The 21,451-nt window shown below is 44.5% G+C and overlaps 1 protein-coding gene across 2 annotated transcripts; it reads right to left on the bottom strand.

The window, feature by feature from the left end:
- Nucleotides 1–325: 325 nt before the first annotated feature.
- Nucleotides 326–21,125, bottom strand: CSRP3 (cysteine and glycine rich protein 3). Of its 2 annotated transcripts, none has more exons than XM_057750125.1 (6): nt 21,007–21,125; nt 10,980–11,174; nt 6,622–6,790; nt 4,789–4,924; nt 2,240–2,333; nt 326–650 (listed from the first exon to the last, which is right to left on the bottom strand). In XM_057750125.1, exons 2-6 carry the CDS (start codon nt 11,089–11,091, stop codon nt 574–576), a joined length of 588 nt encoding a protein of 195 aa, XP_057606108.1. In that variant the 5' UTR covers nt 11,092–11,174; nt 21,007–21,125; the 3' UTR covers nt 326–573. The 2 variants fall into 2 exon arrangements, with proteins under 2 accessions (XP_057606108.1, XP_057606107.1); XM_057750124.1 differs by having other exon boundaries at nt 10,980–11,119.
- Nucleotides 21,126–21,451: the final 326 nt, after the last annotated feature.

Below are 21,451 nucleotides of genomic sequence, written 5' to 3'. Positions count from 1 at the left end.
TTACAAAGCCCATGATGAGGACAGAAGGATCAGCTCTTCAGCAGTTGTATTAGTTTGATTTTCCTTTTAGAATTTGCCACCATGTTGTCTGTTTCCTCCGAAACGCCCTGTTTCTTCTCCATTACGCTAACTAGAAAGAAGCTTAACCAACGGATTCTAGAAGACGGCTTCCCTTTGCCTGCCGCCACCTCCTCCTCACTCCTTCCTCAGTTGACACCAAAATTCATTACATCCTTTGCACAATTTTTTTTAAAACTCTCTCTCTGTGTTTTTTGAAAATTTCCGCCTATTCGAAAGAAAAGATCCAGAGACATACAAGGTACCACTTAAATTTTTATTTATGGCCTCTTCCACCCCAGGTATCATAAATAATAAAGCATTTGTTACAGATTAGACTTTTAATAATTTTCTTCCAAGGATCTCTTCTAGCTTCAGGTAAAGACTGTGATCACTTCTGAAAAGAAATACTGTCCAACTACCAACGAAAGGATGTTTGGGGAGGGGTTTCCATCTGGGCAGGATTACTTGGCAAATGCTTTAGGCTGATGAGAGACCTGAGAAATGGTGTACTTTTCACTCTTTCTTTTCCACTTGATGTGTAAGGCCCCCAAACCCAATACCTGTAGGGCCAAAATTTTTGGCGTAGCAAACTGTGAATGAGAGAAAAGGGCAGGGGAGAGAATGGGTCGGTCAGCACCATCATTTCCGTTTCCTCTGTCTGAGCACAGTCTTTTTACCTGGGAGAGGCATCCTTTTGACAAGTGTGTTTATAAGTTAATTATAAATACATTTAAACACACTGAAGTATATTTATTTTAGATCTGCCAATAAAACTGTTTATACTTCTTTGCACTTCCCTAAGTGTGTTCAGAGACGTTTTCTCATTTAAGTCGACATAATCTGGCTGCCGGTTGCCTGCCCAGCCTCATCCCCTCCTGCCTGCCATCTCCTGCCTCTGCCTCCCTCCCTGCACTCCAGGTACACATAACTACTCGCAGTTCCTGGAATGAGCCACGACTTCCCAGCCCTGGTGCCTTCACACTCACTGCTCCCTGTTCCTGGAACACCTCCTCCCAAACCCACATTCACCCTTCAAGGCCCAGAGGAAGCTTGTCTTCTAAGAAGCTTTCCCAAACACTTCCAGCCGATCACTTGCCCCTTTGTGTGCTCTGCATTGTGTAGTGTCGTCTACTAGAGCTTGTAGCATTTGGGAATGCAATTACTTCTCTGTAGATTGATCTCACTACTGGCTACAGCAGCATTTTAGAGTTTTATGGCCTGTAAATGCTGAGGACCCTCGGTATCCTCTGCTGTCAGGAGAAGGCAGCCCCTGTCAGATAGTGCATCAGTTTCCATCCTATCTCACCCTGGGAGAAGCTGGGCCATCTACAGCCTTTATTAGTAATGTCCTCCCCCTTGCCCGTCCCCAACTCTAATGCACACATTCGGAGATCCCGAGACACCATCATTGAGTGAAAGCGTGGGAGGAGCCCGCTGAGAGACAGAATAGGCCTAGGAGGGGCTCTGAGGGTGAGGACACATTGCCTTGGCCCTAAAGCATCCTTTCCTCTTCGTAGCATCAGGAAGGAGCTAAGCCTCTATTCCTCTCTGCAAGACAAAGGGATGATGGAGGAAATTAGGGGCAGAGCTGTGAGGACCAGAGGGCAAACCAGCTTGTCAGTTCTCTCTCTGTGATCACTAAGTGATGTGCAACATCAGAACCAGAAATGTCAGAAAGGAAGGAGGGAGAGAGCAAGGGAGGGAGGAAGGAAGGAGATAGAGGTGTCTTGATCAATTCAGGAGAGGCCAAACGGAGTTCATCCCTACCCTTCCCCCCCAAATCACTCCTATCTGCCAGTCCAGTGGGAAGAGTGTTCAGGTTTTTGGAAGGGAATGTGATGTCCAGTTTTTGTCCAGACCTAAAGCTGCTTCCAAGGCCAGTCAGGACACTGCTTCTTCCTTGTCCTCTCTCCCCACAGATGCCCAGCTGCCCTGATCCACTGAGCATCAATAAGTATCAGGTCCCCCCAGATGCCTCTATAGAGAGGACCAGAGCTGGGTCAGACAGGAGGTTACTTTCCCTTAGGTGGCTTTGCTTCGCATCCCCAGAGCTCACATCCGGCTCAGGCTGAGAAACCATGCCTCCAGGCAGACACACGCCTCTCACCAGGGACACAACTTCCCCTCCTAAGAACCCTTCCTGGGAAAACATCTCAAGAGAGTCTCTAGAACCACTCACCTTTGCAATAAAGTTCCCCATCTTTGTCAGTGACATTGGTGGACTCTAGACTCTTCCCACAGATGGCGCAGCGAAAACAGGTCTTGTGCCAAGGCTGTGGGGCACAGGAGAGCAGGGCAGTTGGATATTTAATAGGGCAGGCAGGACATTTATTTCTGTAAGTCCCCTGACCAGCAGCATATAAAGGAGTGCCCTTCTCTTAACCCTTCACTCACCTAATCTGCCCCCCAGAATAATTATTCTGGCTATGGGTTTGACCAGTGATTCTTAGAACCCCTAAAAATGAATATATCAAGGCGATTTCCATGTGTATTCCTCTAGAACAGACTAAATAGACTAGGGCTTCCTCTTTCTAGAAGATCAAAAAACAAACTGAAGAGAGGGAAGTGAACTTCGACTTGAGGCAGTGGGTAACATTGAATATAAAATGAAAAAAGAAAAACGGGGAAGAAATGGGCAATCATCCAGGAAATTCAGCCTGTTTAACTCTCTGTGTATTTTTTTTAATTGAAGTATAGTTGATTTATAGTGTTGTGTTAGTTTCAAATGTATAGCAAAGTGATATATATATACTTTTCCAGATTCTTTCATTATAAGTTATTACAAGATATTGAATATAGTTCCCTGTGATATACAGTGCGTCCTTGTTGTTTATCTACTTTATATATAGTAGTGTGTATACATTAACCCCAACTCCGAATTTATCCCCTCCCCTACTTCCCCTTTGGTAACCATAAGTTTGTTTTCTGTTTTGTAAATAATTTCATTTGTATCATTTTTTTTAGATTCCACGTATAAGTGATATCATATTTGTCTTTGGCCTCCCTCACTAAGTATGATCATCTCTAGGTCCATCCATGTTGCTGCAAATGACATTATTTCATTCTTTTTTATGGCTGAGTAATATTCCTGTGTGTGTGTGTGTGTGTGAGAGAGAGAGAGAGAGTCACACACACATATATAGCACACACACATATATATACACCACATTTTTCCCCCCCCTGGCTGCACGGCATGCAGGATCTTAGTTTGTTTCCCAACCAGGGATCGAACCCATGCCCTCTGCAGCGCAAGCACAGAGTCTTAACCACTGGACCGCCAGGGAAGTCCCTATACACCACATTCTTTTTCCATTTCTCTGTTGATAGACATTTAGGTTGCTTCCTTTGTCTTGGCTATTGTAAATAGTGCTGCTCTGAACATTGGGGTGCATGTATCTTTTTGACTTATTTTCATCTTTTCCAGATATATACCCAGGAATGGGATTGCTGGATCATATGGTAACCCTATTTTTAGTTTTTTAAGGAACCTCCATACTGTTCTCCATAGTGGCTGCACAGTTTACATTCCTGCCAGCCGTGTGGGAGGGATCCCTTCTCTCTACACCCTCTCCAGCGTTTATTATTTATAGCCTTTTTTTCTTTTATAAATTTATTTATTTATGTATGTATTTATTTTATTGGCTGTGTTGGGTCTTTTTTGCTGTGCGTGGGCTTTCTTTTTAGTTGCGGTGAGTGGGGGCTACTCTTCGTTGTGGTGCGTGGGCTCCTCATTGCCGTGGCTTCTCTTGTTGCAGAGGATGGGCTCTAGGTGCGTGGGCTTCAGTAGTTGCAGCACATGGGCTCAATAGTTGTGGCTCACGGGCTCTAAAGCACAGGCTCAGTGGTGGCACATGGGCTTAGTTGCTCCGTGGCATGTGGGATCCTTCTGGAGCAGGGATCGAACCCATGTCCCCTGCATTGGCAGGCGGATTCTCAACCACTGCGCCACCTAGGAAGCCCCTATTTGTAGCCTTTTTGATGCTCTCCCTGTATTTCTGATAGAAGAGAGCTGCATGGCTGGGATCATCCAGAAGACTGCCTGCCTTCTGCGTATCTGTGCGTCTCCCAGGCACAGCCTACCTGTGTTTAAATGGCCATTCCTGGGTGGAGACTGCCCCTATATTTGGAGTCAGACACTCTCCATGGCCTTCCTCCCCCTATTTAGTATAAACAGGATTTTTGTTTTTCTTCAGGCTTAAATCCTTTGGTGAACACCCTGGCTTCAAGCCTGAAACTGGAGCTTATAGACAAGTGTGCGTTACTGTCTCAAACACTGGATGACTCTCGCTATTGCCAGGACGTTTGTGAGCGAGGGTGCTTCTCGCTGCTGTGGGGAATTTGGCCTGTGCATCAGTGTGATGCCAATAGCAGGCTGAGTTATGCAGTCATGACGGCTCCCAGGGCTGACACTTTTCTGGAAGGAAAGTGGACACTGAGGACAGGGGAGCTTGTGTGCCTTTGTATCTTCAGAGCTCCTAGCTGGGTGCCTTTCTCCTAGTGGGTTAATGCTTATTGCATCAAATTCCACCAGTTCGTTTCCTAGGGCACTGTGGGGTGACAGTCACAGCCCAGGAAAGTGGGTGAGGATGGAGGGCTTCTAAGTGGTTCCTGGGAGCTAAGGAAGGTGTGGCCTCCACCTGCCTGCAGTTCCTACTTTCTTCTCTCATTGCTCCCAGTGTATCCAGTAGAGGTGAACACATCTCATCTGACTCATATAGAAGTCCTTACCTTGCCACCTCCCATCACCTTCTCAGCAGCATAGACTGACTTTCCGCATCGAGGGCACTTCTCCGACTCTCCAAACTTCGCAGTGAACTTGGAAGGGTTGCTGGTGGTGGCTGAGCGTGCTGGCTTTGGGGATGACCTGGTGAAAATTGACAAATGAATGAAACCTGTAGACTTCCACTGGCAAAGAGTACTAGCTGTGTGACTTTGCGCAAGTTACTTAGCTTCTCTGTGCCTTAGACTCCTCATCTGGAGAGTGGGGATAGTCATAGTGCCTTCTTACAAGGGTCGTTGAGAAGTTTAAATGAAGCCACAAGAGTAAAGCACTTAGAACAGTGCCTGCCTGTTGTAAGGGGTAAAGAATGTTAGCCAGAATTCATTTGCATTTTTCCTTTTTGTGGTAAAGCACTTAGCAAGTGCTCCATGTATGTTAGCTTGTATAATTGCCCTTGGTGTATTGTTATTGCTGTGCTTGTTCATTTAGGGTTTTCTGTACCATCTTGAAACCCATGGCTCTGCTTTCCAAAATGAGTAAAAATAGTACAGGGCAAGATGGGATCTTGACAGTTGATACTAAACAAACTATAGTCCAGTGAGCTGATGCTCGTCACAGTTCAAATTGTCACCGTGCATCCAAAGGTCACCTGTCCTCTTGAGAGCAATGTCTAAGATAGAGGCACAATAATAACCCTGTGTTTCCATATCTTTTGGTGTTTCCTTCTACATTTATCATTTGAGCCTCACCATAACCCTCGAAAGTAGGCAGGGCTGGAGGAGAGCAAGGGCCAGAGGGGTAACTGCCCAAGGTCAGCAGCTCATAACTGGTGGAGCCAGGATGAAACCCAGGTCTCCAGACTTGCTGTCTGTGCAGCACCACAGGAAAGCCCTAACGTAGAAGAGTCGGCTTTGGGTAATGTGAGGCAGAGAATGCAATCATCTTTCTTTTTTAAATAGCATCTCCAGTTGGGATTGAGTAATGAGAAAAATTTAAATGACTAATCACACATCCCTGCACTTTTCCAGGCTCTACCAGGGGCTACTCTCTTTGGAAGGGACCAGATGACTCTTCAGATGCTCTCACTGTCCTCTGGGGGACACAGCCTCAGTTGGGCTGGGCTTTTCTGCCAGTCCTGGCGCAGAGCTGAGCCCGGTTACCAGCTGGCCAGACAGCAGCTGCAGGCCAGTGACTGTCAGTCTATATACTCAGTTTTGGGCGGGAGGTCAGCATGATCATCAAGTCAAACAGACTGGTAGATGGAGGTGGTACAGTGTGAAATCCCACTGGATAAGATAATGTTGGGGAAACTGCAAACTGCATTGGCAACAGGCAGCCAGGGAGACCCATAGAAAGTCGTAATTGTTTAATCCTGAGGCACAGCTCACCCCCTAGACCCACTACCCCCTGCGATGTGGACATTAGTCATCTTACAACCCAAGGGAAGAAATCTTTCAGCGACAAGCACACAGAGAATGGCCATTGCGTCCCTGCCATATTTATGTGATTTACACAGAAATGCTCAAAGGGGAAGAAAAGAGACTCCATGCAGCTTTGCAAAGGTCAAACAATAGAACATCTGTACATTCTGGGTTTTCTCTTGACATGCAAACCAAGACCATGGTGTAACGTAATTGCCCTTTAGAAAGGCAGATAATTTAAAGAGAGTCTTCAGAGGGATGACACATTGTCAGAACTTGGTCAGACTGAGTATTCCTATTGTTGGCAAGTCAACAATGGAGTCCATTCTCCCACTTCCAGAAAGCGTTGCCATGGGAACAGAATGAACTATCCTGATAGCTGGGGCCCTGCTTGCTGGGGGAAGCGGGGCAGTAACTCACTGTTGGAACTGGAGGCCCAGGTGTTCACCCGTGTCCGTGCTGAGGCATCCGGCGCCTTGTCCATACCCGATCCCCTTGGGGCCATACCTGCGCCCGTAGCAGACCTTACAGTAGATCTCTGACTCGTGAGCTGCCACTGTGGTGCTGTCCAGAGCCTTCCTGCAGGCCACTGCCAAGGAAAGGAGGGTCAAGGGGTTGGGGTTGAGTTCTCTCCCCTTCCCTGCACCCCCAATGCCCTGATTGGGGCCAAGGGGCCCAGCACGAGGGGCCCCCCAGCCAAGAACACAACTTTGATGCCTGACCAGAGCATCTGTCCTGAGTCATACATTCCAAGGCAGTCCTGTTTCACGGATGAGGAAATTGGAGCACAGAGAAGGGAAGTAATGTTTTCAGAGGTACCCAGCTAGAAAGAGGTGGAAGCCAGGACTGGAACTTGGTGTGTGGTCTCCAACCAGCTAAGAATATTATTCCTGAATGGGAACAACCTGCATTCCTGAGTGTCTCACCCCAAATGACATTGGAAAGTGTGAGTGTATATGTGTAGGGGTGAGTAGGGGGTGAGGGGCTGAGGCAGAGGAGGAACTTATTTTTTTCTGAATCAGAATCATCATTAAGCAGTTTCTCTACTTAAAATGGAGAGCAGTGTAATATTCAAGGAGATAATTACGGCTGAGACTTCTTTTGATCCAGTTCTGGAAGCAGGAGAGGTAATGAAGGGGTAGACCTGCTCTTAGGCTTATATTGGCCCAAGCCCCTTGGTTACCATATATCACCTAATGTAAAGTGTCCCCCATACTTTACCTTAGTATAGTCATTAGACACATGCTATGTGTACACATTATGCATAGTATATAAGGCAATCCCCTATTTTTCCAAAGAGAAGATGAATAGAAAATCTATTGATTAAAATTTTCTATTAATAGAAAACATTTTTTTGCCAACTTGAATAAACAAACATTTAAGGATGTAAATGAAAGTGTCAAATACCCACTTATAATATTTAGTAATATAAATCAACATATATTGATTTGGAGATGACACTTTTTTCTAATCTGACACAAACTCAGGAAACAATTGTATCCAAGTTATTCCTCTGCATCTTCAACATCAGCATCTCCCTTCTCAACAGTGTCTTTCTGAGCAGCTGACCCAGCTCTCCGGAGCAGCTCATCCCCACTTCTGTCTGTGTCTTTGAGAGGCAGGCCTGTTTGCTGGAGCAGGAAGCTGTCACCTGCAAATTGTATCTCAACAAGAAGTACCTATTAGCAATAATATTAGGGCAGCTTTAAAAAGTACGTAGGCTCTCCGCTGCTTAATACCTTGCCGTATCGCTTTGTAATGATGATCCTTAAAGATTGCTGTTGATGATACTCAGTGCTTATAATAGTGAGGTCATATCCCCAGGAATAATAATCCATGTATACTCAATTTATTTGCCTCCTTTTAAAAAAACCAGTTCTATCAAATGACCTCTATAAGCAATCCAGCTTTGAATGAGGTTATTTCAGGCTAATGTGCATTTCTCAAATGGTAATTTATTAAAAAAAAAAAAAAAAAAAAGGTAGGTAATTGAATACAAGAGTGGGAGAAGACGATAAGGTTGTAGATGAGGTAGGATTGGCCAGAAGCTGGTGGTTATGTGGCTGGGGCAACAGGCGTATGGAAGTTCATTTAACAATTACGTCAGTATTGTGTGTGTTAAGAATTTCTGTTAAAAAAAAGTTTAAATAAAGTAATTGAAAGACTGTCCTATAGCATGAAAGAGTTTATAAGACTCTGAAGCCAAGGCAAACCCTTTTTATGAGAAATAATTTTGGGGGGAAATTGCCTTGTATTTGAGCAGATAAGGTATATACCTGTCTCTGCTCTTCCTGTTGCTGTCAGTTTTTAATCTCCAGAACAGCTTGTTGGACATTCATTTATGTTCTAGACTGAGTTCTTTGAGGGCAGCACTGTTTTAATGTCCCCAGAACATAGCACAGAGCCTAGCCCAGAGTTAGTCCTCTGTAAACATTTGTTGAGTGAGTGGGCGAGTGCACACACACATGTGTGAATGAAGATTAGGGACTTGTCCACGATGATACAGCAGTGAATTGCAGAGCCATGACTGGTCTCAGATCCTTTGACTCCTACTTCAGTGCTCATTCCCATCACTCTAGCACTGCCTGTGCCTTGTCTTGTCCTGGCCAGTTCTATAGCCACTCCCTGCCTTCTGACCAGCTTTCACACACAGGCGCAGCATAGCTGTGCTGTGTGATACCGTAGCCACTCGCCCGCCACATGATGTAATAATGTGTATGTTGATGATATGTTGAAATTGTAATTTTTTTGAAATATTAGGTTGTTTTTTAAAAATTAATTTCACCTGTTTATTTTTACCTTTTTAAAAATAGAAAAATTTTCAAATTTTCTAGAAAATTTAAGTTTCCATGTGTGGCTTGCATGATATTTCTCTTGGATAGTGTTGGTAGGGGGATTAAGATTTGTCTAGAAATTTGGAGAGCACTGGCCAGCGGACAAGCTAAGGTAGACTCTGCCTCTCCAAACTCTATTTCCAGCAACTGCAGGGTGAGCTGTGGACGGGCCAGTCTTGTGATGATGCTGTAGAAAAGGGTGCTTCTCTTCAGGGTCCTTCTGTCCACCACTGTAGAAACCTGTACTGCTCAGACCCCCAGCCCACCCACGAGTTCTAAGGAGAACATCCAAGAGTTCAAAGAGATGTACGAGCAAACGCTCACACCCTTTCTACATGGCTCCATTAATCAGGGCATCCTCCTGCTACCTGGGAAAGACAAGACACCCCTCACCATGGGAAGTGTCCCTATCATTGCCTGTTCCCACTCAGACATCCAAGTTGATGAAAGGAGAATAAAGGCCTAGAAAACTGGATTTCAGATGAAGAACCGCAGCTTTCCTCTGATAACAACTTGTGCGGCAGGTATAACCATCTCTGTTGTATAAATGGGGAGATTGAGGCTCACAATGGTGACTTACCCAAGGTCACACAGTTAAAGTGCATGGCAGAGCTGACTCAAACCCTAGTCATGTTTACTCCAGCGTTCTTTCCAATATTCCTTACCCCCACTCTTTTAAAGAACACTAGCTATTTTTGGACAAAAGCCAGAGGGTTATGGAACGAACTCTCTTGAGCACTGACTTCTGATCATTGTGATGATAATGGTGGATCTGAAGGATGTGTATGATGACTTAAAAATAATTATGCATCATTAAAACCTAAAGCATTAGTAAACCCGCCAACCCGATCACTCACAGCAGTGTTTTCCCCTGTTCCTTGGGGAGAATTATGTTTGTTGTGGGAGGTAAGGGATAATGGAAACTCCTGCAGAAGATAAAACATTACTATTTCTGGAGGATGAAGTGTCTCCATGCCCTAACAGATGGAGCCCAGCCCTTGAAGTTGTGTGTGAAACAGTTTGCGGCAGCATGATGCCTTGGGGCTGCTGGGCTGAAGTATGGGGGTGAGTGGGGCAGGATGGGGGGAAGGGCGCATCTTAAGGTAAAGCTAACCCTTAAGCCAGACCTACTGGAGGGAAGCAAAGAAGGTAAGTGGCCAAAACAGAACTGCTCTCCTAAGATAGGATTGAGCTGCTAGGAAACTCTAGGATGCAGTCGAGTGTTGAAGAGACTGGAGTGGGAGTCCGAAGGTACAGACTCTGCTCCTGGCTCTGTTGCAGATGCCTGTGACCCAGGCTTGGAGATGAGAAATGACTTGTCCGGAGTCACATGAGTTGGGTAGAGCCTGACTCCCAGGTGGACCACAGGGTTTTAAATGTCCACCTAGTTTTGACATTTGTGAAACTGTGTCCATCAAAGGATGGTAAATATTCCCTTATCAAACTGATGGTACCCCAAACTCTTCCCTTTCCAACCCTTCCAGAATTGTCACATGTTGCCCCCCAGCCTGACACAGATTCTTTCTTAGGAAAGACCAGTTACAGCTGGCTTCAGTGACAGCTGGCCCGTGGGGACCACACATCGAGCCAAGTCCATCCTGGCTGCAGCTAAGTGATGGCTTCCTTTCTCTGCCAAGTCACACTTTGTAAATGTCACCACTGGGTCAGGGTTTTCGCCACTGGGAGCTTGTTCTGACGTTGAGCTGCAGGGAAACAGCCTCTGAGCTGGGCAAGTGGTTGGAGAGGGGGAGCTCAGGAGAGCACCATCCCTTCTTTAGGTGGGGCCCCAAAGTGATATTTCTAATAAGTTCCCAGGGGAGGCTGATGTTGCTGGTCCCAGGACCATACTCTGAGAACTAGTGATACACAGTATCTTTGACTAAATGTGAATTCTGAAATGCCCCCCGGAGGCTAAGGGGCCGTCATGGGGTTCACCCAACTCACTGCAGTGGAAACAGGTCTTGTGGAAACTCCTTCCATTGCACTGGATTTCTTCTGCGTGGTAGACTGTCTTTTCACAGGCTCCACATTTCGCTCCTCCGCCCCAGTTTGGCATCTTGAAGACTCTCTGAGCAAGGTCAAGCCTAACAGGTTATAAAGCAAATACCCTAAATTTAGGTGGCCTCAAGGGTGATCAATCTAGAGTAATGGAAATAAAAACAGTGATAAGTAAGTGGGACCTAATGAAACTTAAAAGCTTTTGCACAGCAAAGGAAACTATAAGCAAGACGAAAAGACAACCCTCAGAATGGAAAATATTTGCAAATGAATCAACAAAGGATTAATCTCCAAAATATATAAAGTTTATGCAGCTTGATATCAAAAAAGCAAACAACCCAATCAAAAAATGGGCAGAAGATCTAAATAGGCATTTCTCTGAAGAAGACATACAGATGGCTAAGAGGCACATGAAAAGCTGCTCAACATCACTAATTATTAGAGAAATGAAAATCAAAACTACAATGAGGTATCACCTCACATCAGTTAGAATGGGCGTCATCAGAAAATCTACAAACAGTAAATGCTGGAGAGGATGTGGAGAAAAGGGAACCCTCTTGCACTGTTGGTGAGAATGTAAATTGATACAGCCACTATGGAGAACAGTATGGAGGTTCCTTGAAAAACTAAAAATAGAGTTACCATATGCCCAAAGAAAACCATAATTCAAAAAGACACATACATCCCAATGTTCATTGCAGCACTATTTACAATAGCCAGGTCATGGGAGCACCTAAATGTCCATCAGCAGATGAATGGATAAAGAAGATGTGGTACATATATACAATGGAATATTACTCAGCCGTAAAAAGGATTAAAATTGGGACATTTGTAGAGACATGCATGGACCTAGAGACTGTCATACACAGTGAAGTCAGAAATACAAATATCATATATTAATGCATGTATGTGGAATATAGAAAAATGGTACAGATCAACTGGTTTGCAAGGCAGAAATAGAGACACAGATGTAGAGAACAAACATATGGACACCAAGTGGGGAAAGTGGAGGTGTGGGGTGGAGATGGGGGGATGAATTGGGAGATTGGGATTGCCATATATACATTACTAATAAGAAAAAAATATCAACTTGTACACTTTAAATATATGCAGTTTATTGTGTGTCAATTATATCTCAGTAAAAGTTCTTTAAAAAAAAGTTCAGCCAAAAAAAAAAAGAGTGAACCAATCCCCAGTAGTGCTGTGGTCTGAGGACCCGGATCCAGCCCCAGTTTGTTGGTGGTTCATTCATTCACTCAGCAAATGATTACTGTGCATAAGTCATTGGATAAGCTCAGACACTCAGAGCAAGCTCTGAGCAAGTCACTTTACTGCTTTGGGACTCAGTTTCCTCTTTTGTTAAATTTCAATAGCCCCTGCACCTGTGTATCTCACAGCGTTCTCAGAAGGAGTGAATAAGCTAGTTTTGTGTATCTGAAATTGTATGCGAATATTCAGTATTATTATTTTCTCCCATATAGAGTTTTAAAAATTGTTCCATCAGAAGTGGGAATAACCTATGAAAATGGTATTCTCATCTAGCTCCGTGCTTCTTGAGTCACCTCAGATCTTGTTAAGATGCAGATTCTGGTTTGGTAGATCTGGGGAGAGGCAGGAAATTCTGCATTTCTAGGACTCCAGGCAGGGCTGGTGCTGCTAGGAGTGCACCACCCTCTGGTTAGCAAAGCCTTAGCTAATCTTGCTGATAAAAATGTATCAGGCTTATTTCATCTATCCATTAATTCCTTTTTAAGAAATATCATTGGACTTCCCTGGTGGCGCAGTGGTTAAGAGCCCGCCTGCCAATCCAGTGGACACGGGTTCGAGCCCTGGGCTGGGAAGATCCCACGAGCTGCGGAGCAAATAAGCCCATGCACCACAACTACTGAGCCTGTGCTTTAGAGCCCGTGAGCCACAGCTACCGAAGCCCGGATGCCTAGAGCCTGTGCTCCACAACCAGAGAAACCACCACAATGAGAAGCCCGGGCACCGCAACAAAGAGTAGCCCTCACTCGCCACAGCTAGAGAAAGCCCGTGCTCAGCAACAAAGACCCAATGCAGCTAAAAATAAACAAGTAAACTTTAAAAAATATATATCATTGCCCAGGAAATGAGCTATGTTGGCACCACACTAGATCAGTGGTTTGGAAACCTACCTCCTGCTTTCAAGGCTACTGGCAGCTTGCCGTGTGCATTGAGATGAATTGCATAGCTTCTCTTTACATCTGTTTTCCTACCTATTCTATGAAGAGAGTCATTCTTTTCCTTGCTGCTTCACAGTGCTGTTGAGAGCATGTGTGGGCAGGTACTTGTCAGAGCTCGGGTGTGAGCACAGGAGCCAGGTGATGCTGCTGTGAGTCCTCCCGCCCCCTCAAGCGCCCTCTGGTGCCAGGAGATGCTGAGAGCCAGCCCCAGGCCATCTTTGTCTCCTCACTAGAGAATTATGTTTGAGATAGTAGGCAAGGAGGGACATCAAGAAACTTTTTTTTCTCTTTCCTTCTGTGTCTGTAAGTGTGAGTTCAGTTTTCAGTTTCCCCAGAGCAGAACTAAAATAAGCTGTCAATACTCAGTGAGATCTCTGAAATCCTGCCAGTCCCAGGGGCCCTGAATTTTCTCTGGGATCCTTTGGTTTCTAAAAAGCCTGGTGTGTCATCTTGTCATGGACACCAAGCACTATCAGACCATTCCAAGTGGCTGCCTCTGACCTTCTCTTTCCCTTCTGGGAAGCCAGTCACCTTCTTATAATAGTTGGCGATTAACACTAAGCCTCCTGGGTCACCTGGTCCGGATTGTGTCTCCCAGTCTCGCAGCAAAGACAGGTTTTGCTAAGAAACAGAAGGTAAATAGCAAACAGACCGTGGAAACCAATACTAGGACAAAAGGGAAACTCTCCACCTAAATGTCCTGCAAGGAGCTTTTCTTGCTTCCAAAAACAGGTTAGGTTAGCCAGGAACATCCCACCCTTCTTTTCAGAGAAGCAGGCTCTTCTTTTTATTCAGTAAAATCTTAGAAAATAAGTTTTTTTTAAAGAAAACATTTAGTGCTACTATTTCTATACTTCAGGTTGTTTAGGGGTAAGAGTAATGGATTTTGAATTGAAAGGCTTGGGATCAAGTCTGCATTCATTCATTCATTCATTCATTTAATCACCATGCATTAATTACCTACCTATCATGTGTCAGACACTGCACTAATTATTTGGTAGGGGATCAAGGAGAGGAAAGCTTACAAAAACAGGTAATTTGTGTCCTGTCCCCTGCCTTGAGAAGCCTACATTCTAGTGAGGAAGATAGGTAGGAACCAGAATACTCTTTACCAGAGAGGAGTCCTGTGAGACGTGCTATGCAAACTCAAAGGAGGGAATGGCTACCCACATTTAGACTGGAGAGGAAAGCAGTGAGTTGTTGGAGGATCACAGAAAACATCACACCTAAATGGGTTTTGAAGGATGAAGAAAAGTTCACCAGACAGAGAAAAGCGACATTTCTGGCAGAGCAAAGACCACACAGAAAGGCATGGGGAACTTAAGAGAGCCCAAATTGTTTATTTTTTAATTTCAGGGGCAGAATAGATTTTCAAGATTGCCACCTCATGTACAAATGAGATGAGGCATAGAAAATAGACATCTGGGGGTAGTTTTTTAGCCAAATTCTTTTTCCAAGATCCATCCTTCTCTGACTAAAGATGATACATTTTTTGGAAAAGGGTAGAATTGCTTAATTTTGCTCATGTTCATTTCGATCCTGAGTTTCAACATAATATAAAATAGAGGAGAAATGTAATATATATCCAGGAAAGTGACAATGACACTTGTGAAATTAATGATGTGAAAAGTTTCAGTGAAAACAACCCCAGGTCAAATTTCTCATTTTAAATCTTCAATGGCGATTTCATTGGCATGTCCTGCAAGTTAATGGGAGAAAGATATGCCTCTTAGGGGGATATGTGTGTGTGTGTATTCAGCAATTGTCTACACTTGATACTTTTCAAAGTGAGTATAAGATTACAGATAATAGCTTATTCACAAGGTAATGGAGCCTGGCACAGGTTGTTTTTAAGTGATCATAAATATCTGACATTCATTTATTAGAACTTGAAACTCAAAATAGAAATGCATAAACATTCAATTAAACAGGTGCTCAGTTCCACTTCTAAAGATGGAAATGTAGTTATGGGGGCTTAACACAGAAGACATCTCTGATTTCTTCAGACGCTCAAAGGCCAAAAGGCAGAGTGTGTTGTAAAACATCCTGAATTGGAAGACACAGGTTCTAATCTTGACCTTGCAGCCTTGAACATGAGTGAAAAATGATGATAACATTATGTCCTGCTCTTACAGGATCATTGTGAAGGTCATGGAAAGATGATGGAATTCAAAGCAGCATTGAGAAGCTGTTCAAAGGTAAGTTATTGTTACCCACTTTATTTCAGGTTATTCAAATAGCACCCATCTGCTAATTAAGTCACTATAATGTGAAAGCACATTTAGGTCCTGGCTTACGTATCTAACCTTTTCAGCCTCCCGCATTGCTTTGGAATTCCTGTGTCTCAACACTCCCCTATCCTGGCCTGGAATGCGAGTTTATGCTGGCAAGATACCAAGGGATGGGCCATTTGTTTATCAGCGTTGCCTGGCACAGGCAAGGGTCATTGAAGGTGGGACACCAAATATAGGCTTGCCCGTCACTCATCCCCATTTGTCACCTGGATCACAGTCTCCATCACATCACCTGGCACTACTCCCTGGGCCAGTCCCCAAGACGACAATGCCGTTTTCATCTCAGTGTTGGTTGTCTGTGTTGTCACAGACAAAGCCATGGGTCAGAATTGAAATGGGGACAGTCTGGGATTTAGGAAGATGAAACAGAATGCCAGCTAGGACCCTGCTTTGTCAACTAGAGAGAGCATGGGCTCCAGACTTTTGGAAACCCAGATCCCAGTGAGAGACTACTTGGGTGGATTTCTTAACGAATAATGCTGTGGAAGAGATTATACTGGGAATGTGCTGTAATGGGGGCTGGAGAAGGCTGTAAACCAGAGGCAGGAGGCCAGAGTTCTAGCTGGTTTGCCTCTTTGAAGCTGTGTGATCTGGGAAAACCATGCAGGCTCTCTGAACTTCAATATCCTCTCTTTCAAACAGGCATAATAGTCCCATCTATTTTACTATTGCTTGGAGGATGGTAGTAGTTCAAGTTTGTCAAATCATTTGGTAAACTGCAGAGTATTATAAAATGTAAGAGCTAACAAGTTCTGCAATAACTCTAAGTTGTCACTTATCAGTCTGAATTTTTAAAAGTATAACTGTACTGTATATCTTAGGCACATTCTTCCTAATCCAATTCTCTCTTTTTCTTTTTTTAACTTCCATCTATGGAGCTGAAAGGTGATACCTCAGGGCCAAAGTGGACGGGGTAGAAGAAATGTGTGCTCAGGGATTCCATTTCTTCTTTTTTACGGGTTCATTAAAGAACCAGGGAGGGAACATTAGGCCATGGCTTTGAGCAGAGACTCCAGTGACAATGCCATTTTCATCTCAGTGTTGGTTGTCCTATTAGGTGCCTGATTCCACATAGTGAGTTAAGTTGTCTACATTGACTGAGGCAAAGATTTTGGATCATAGAAACACATGTCTGGAATCTAAGTGATAATCATAATCGTTACTAATATAATAATGTTATTTTATTGAAACCAAAGTGTCTGGAGCCCAGCTCTTGGGCCGGGCCCTGTGGCAAATCTCATTTAGTCTTCACATCAGCTCTTCAAGGTAGGTGCTGTTACAACATTCACTTTAGAGATGGAGACATGAAATCTTAGGGAAATTACATTGCCCAGGGTCACATAGCTAGGATGTGTCACATGGCTAGGTTGGAACTTAGGTCGCTCTGACTCCAAAGCTATGTTCTTATGGTAACATTAGCAACTATTTATTGTTTACTGTGTGTCAGTTGCTTTATATATACTATCCTTAAATACAACAGCTCTGTGGAGCAAATTTTGCAATCCCCATTTTGCAGATGAGAAAACTGAGACTCAGAGAGCTTAAGTGACTTGTCTGAGGTCCCACCACTAGTGGGTGGCAGAACCACAATTCAGACCTCAGTTAAGCTGGTTCTGTGTCCCATGTCCCTGCTTACAACACACTGGAGAGGGGATGAGGGTCAGCACCTCCATTAAGCAAACTTTCACTGTCTCTCCATGGGACAGAGAGAGTGCTTATGGTGGGAGTAACAGGGAGATGGAACTCAATTCAGTAAAATAAAGGACTTTCTAAGAGTCAGTGCTCTTCACACATGGAAAGGGCTCCTTTGGGGCTGAAGAGTTCTCTCGCACTATTAATTTAGCTTGGCAGGGGATGGATGTCCAAGTGGCTGCAACGTAGTGAAGCCCCTTCAGGGGTCCTTCAAGCCCCGAGACAGGTTTAGGGATCTGATCGGTGACTGGAACCTCACCTTGCAGACAAGGTGCCCAGTGGTGTGTCCTCTCAAACACCGCCTCTTCTCTAGTCTTAGGTGAAACAGATGACATGACATAGTGGGAAAGTATAGGCTTTGGAAAGAACCAAGTCAGGGTTCAAAAAACACTATCTGTTTAACCTTGGGCAAATTACTCAAAATCTTTAAGCCCAGTATTGTCACGCAAATAAAGAGAGGATGAGAAGACTTGTCGTAGAAGGTTGGTTTCAGTTAAATAAGACAATAATGATAGTGAAAATACTGTATATAAAGTGCTTACACATAGCACGTGTTTAATCATTTTAGTTGCTTTCATTATTACTGTTAATGTTATTATTTTATCTTCAGTTTTAAAATCTGTTTTCTTAGAACAAGTAAATCTTTCCCACTTCTTCTCCATGGCCATTCTCTTCAGACAGTGAACCAACTCTGTGAGCCTCGAGAGTGTGCTGTACCCAGGAACAGACACAGCCAGGCCGGGAGAGAGTCAGCCTCCTAGCAGGGGAGTCAGGGTACCTGGCGCCCCAGGTACCTGCATGCTCACTTTGACAGCTCTTGTGCCTATCCCACCAGCTGACCTCTCTGGTGCTCTGGACTTTGAAGGGAAGCAGTGAGCCCAAACAGTCCCTGTGGCCCAGGAAGACCACGGCCTGCAGCGCGCCCGTGTAGGACACTCAAGGTCAATGGCTTCCTCCTAAGCTTCTGAACAGATTTATGAAGTCCTCCTTCCAGAGGCCCTTTCACAAAGCCTGGGAAGCATAGGTCGCTTAATCCCAGCACAGAAATAAACCCGGCTCTCATCCCTTTAAAATTCAGACAGAGTAGACATGCCTGTCCCTTAAACTAAGGCTGTAACGCACGAGTCATATTATATCTTTCCTGAAATTATCTCTGAGGTGTGGCCAACTTTTACTCTCAGAAACTCACTTTGTTTTATCTTGATAATTTGTTTTTAAAGACCACATTGCACTCCAGTTTACATCCTGGCTCTGCCACTTCCTAGCCGTGTGACCCTGAGTAATTACTTTGCTTCTTTGAACTTTCGTTACTTCCTCTGAAAAGTGACTGCCTGCAGAACTTTCGGCGACAGTTAAATAGGCTAATTTTGTTCTGTGCCTGCACAGGGCAGTAAACAACCAACAAATCATGATCCACCCTTTTCCATGATGAGGTCTGTGAAAAGCTTCCATCCTCTTTGGCCCCGATAATAAGACAATTATTGTCTCTTCTCCTGCTTTCCTTCATTGTGTTGAAGAGCTGCAGTTTTTCACATTTAAAGGCATCCCACTTCTCTTTGGTCGTGAAGCCCAACCCTGGATATAGTATTCCCGGACATCGGAGCGGCACACTTATAATTGGAAGTCTGCCTGCCTCAGGAGTTGTATTTCCTGTGTATTATATTCCTTGTCTGTGTCCTTCGTCTTGTAAAACAAATTAATCATCTTCTAACTCCTGGTCAGCTTGCTATTTGCTCTGACCTCTAGACTTTTATCATCATGTATGTACTTAGCAGGAAAGCCTCCTGCAGCCCATCGGGTTTGGCCCTGTGCCTTTTCTCCAAGGCCCTGAATGTTTGTACAGTTTTATTAAACTTACAAAGTACTTTCTTATACTTTATCCCATTTGATTCTAACAAATCCCTTTGGGCCTTACTTTCATTTTACTGTTCAGAAGTGGAAACTCAGAGAAGTGACGTTCAGAGCTAGAATTTGAACTGCCTCCACAACTGATGCTCTTCATTTCTTCTATTTTCTTCTTCAAGTTCCCAGGATTTCTGAGTTTATATTCTACCGAGTCTGTCTCCACTTCTTCCAAGAGGACTGTGGCAATTTGCCTATAGAAGCACCCTGCTTGCTCCTTCCTTCTCTCTCTCCCCCCTGCCCCCTGGCCTGCCTCCCCGATCTCCAATGGATGGCCTATGTGTGGGGTCTGCAGAGCACCTGTCTGCCTGGCTGAGAGGGTGCTGAGCCTGGGGGTCAGCTCTACTCCCTGCCAGCAGCCGGGGCTCATTTTAATGACTGAGTTGTTCAGAATGGAACCAAAGCCAAGCCAGAAGAATCCCTAGCATTTTCTGGGTCATAAAGCAGTTTTACATAGATTGTGATGAGCTGGATGTACAGCATTAAGATTCAGTCCCTAAGTTGTTGTATAACAAAGGGAGTCCGACTCAAGGATGGAAGATGCCTTAGAGGACTGGGGCAGGGAGGGTGGGGGGGACTCGAGGGGGGAGCGTCAAGGAAGGGAGGGAATATGGGGATATGTGTATAAAAACAGTTGATTGAACCTGGTGTACCCCCAAAAAAATTAAAAAAAAAATAAATAAAAGATTCAGTCCCTAAAGGAAACAGAGGACACAGGCTGTCCCTATCTTCTTGCCCTTTCCATGTCGATGCCCACCCTTCCCTGCGTTCATGCTGCCTCTTTTTCCTCCCAGCTCCAACACAGGAGATGGTCAGTACAAGCTCATCGCATTGCACTGAACTGTACTGCAGAGAGACAAGGTTCCTCAGACCTGTTCCCCAACCCCTCTTTCTTGGGGTGTCACTGCCCCAGCTCATTGAAGGGAACAGAAATTGGAGGCGGTGACTTTGATCTTAGGGCAACATCTTCATCCAGACTATTGTTTAAAACCACTTCTTATTCTCAGTCTCATTCATGCCTGTCATTCACTGGGATGTTAAAAAAAAAAAAGAAAAAGAAAAGAAAAAAGAAAAAGAAAATCTTTTACTGAAACCTAGAGGAAACACTGGGAATCACACTTCAGCCCCAGGTAGGAATTATCTTCCCAGTAAACAGAGCTTTTAATGGGTTTTCAATACAGAAATGTCTTTTTTGGGTCTTGTTTTGATTAGTTTCATATTATTAAAAGCAAGCCTGTTGCTGAACATCCTTGGCATAGAAAAATCAATTTTAAATCAACAACTCCATTGAGTATTACCTATGTGCGAGACAGGGTGATGTGAACTATAGAAACCGGAGTCATTCACCCACACCTTTTGAAAAGAGCAAATCCTTGCATTTTGAGCATTGGAAAGCTGGCTTCTGAGGTATTGTGTCTGTTGCAACCACTTTGTAACTGCGCAGTGCTTTACAGTTTAGAAAAATGTCACCATGTCCACATCGATCCTTGCAGAGGAGACCAAGACCCTGAGGGCAGGAACTTTCTCACAGTCATGCATCCTTCCATTATGTAGTCCTAGGACTAGAACGTAGGTCTTTTGACTAAGATGATAAGAAACATTATTCCACCATGAAAATGGTTTTAGACCAAAAATAATCCCTTACTCATTCTCCATGAGTTTTCCTTGAGTCCCCAAATGCTAATCTACCATTTAGGAATGTTCTAGACAACTAGGTCCACACCAGACTCGAACATAACTTGAGCCTCCTCACACAGAACCGGAGTGGATGCTGGTACTTAGAATGTGAAACACATCCTTACCCTATGGGACCCTTCCTAATCCCAGCTGGTCACGAGGCCAGCCCACCCCCAGTCCCAGTGCCGGCTTCGCTCCACTCACCTGCCTGTGCGGTCTCTGTCGGCTCAGCTGCATAAGGGGGCTCACGTCCTCTTTAAATATATGGGGGCCGTCACCAGCCTTGGCCTGCAGAGGGAAGGGAGGGAGGCCGAGGGGAGAGGGTGAATGAGACATGAGTAACACAACTGCTATCAGAGGCTGAAAATAGCCTGTGACCAAGCCTTGAGTGTCGATCCCCCCACACCAGCTGCGAGGCCCTTGGAGAGCAGTATTGCTTGGCTTCTGTTTTAATTGCCAATCGCCTTTGGCACCAAGGGATCAATTGTGGAGTGTGCATTTCTGACCAAGTGGTGGAACAGGAACAAGAGCAAAGGAAGATTTTACACCTAAAATCATTTTTCCAGGCTCCTATTCCCCTGACCTTCCTGGAAGTCAATGCAGGGTACCTGCACATGAATCATGAACCATATCTGGGAGCCCTTTGGAA

This window comes from Hippopotamus amphibius, chromosome 9 (assembly GCF_030028045.1).
Source record: "Hippopotamus amphibius kiboko isolate mHipAmp2 chromosome 9, mHipAmp2.hap2, whole genome shotgun sequence".
Classification (NCBI taxonomy): domain Eukaryota; kingdom Metazoa; phylum Chordata; class Mammalia; order Artiodactyla; family Hippopotamidae; genus Hippopotamus; species Hippopotamus amphibius.
The sequence above is the reverse complement of the archived record's forward strand: the minus strand, read 5'-3'. Positions and strand labels throughout refer to the sequence as shown.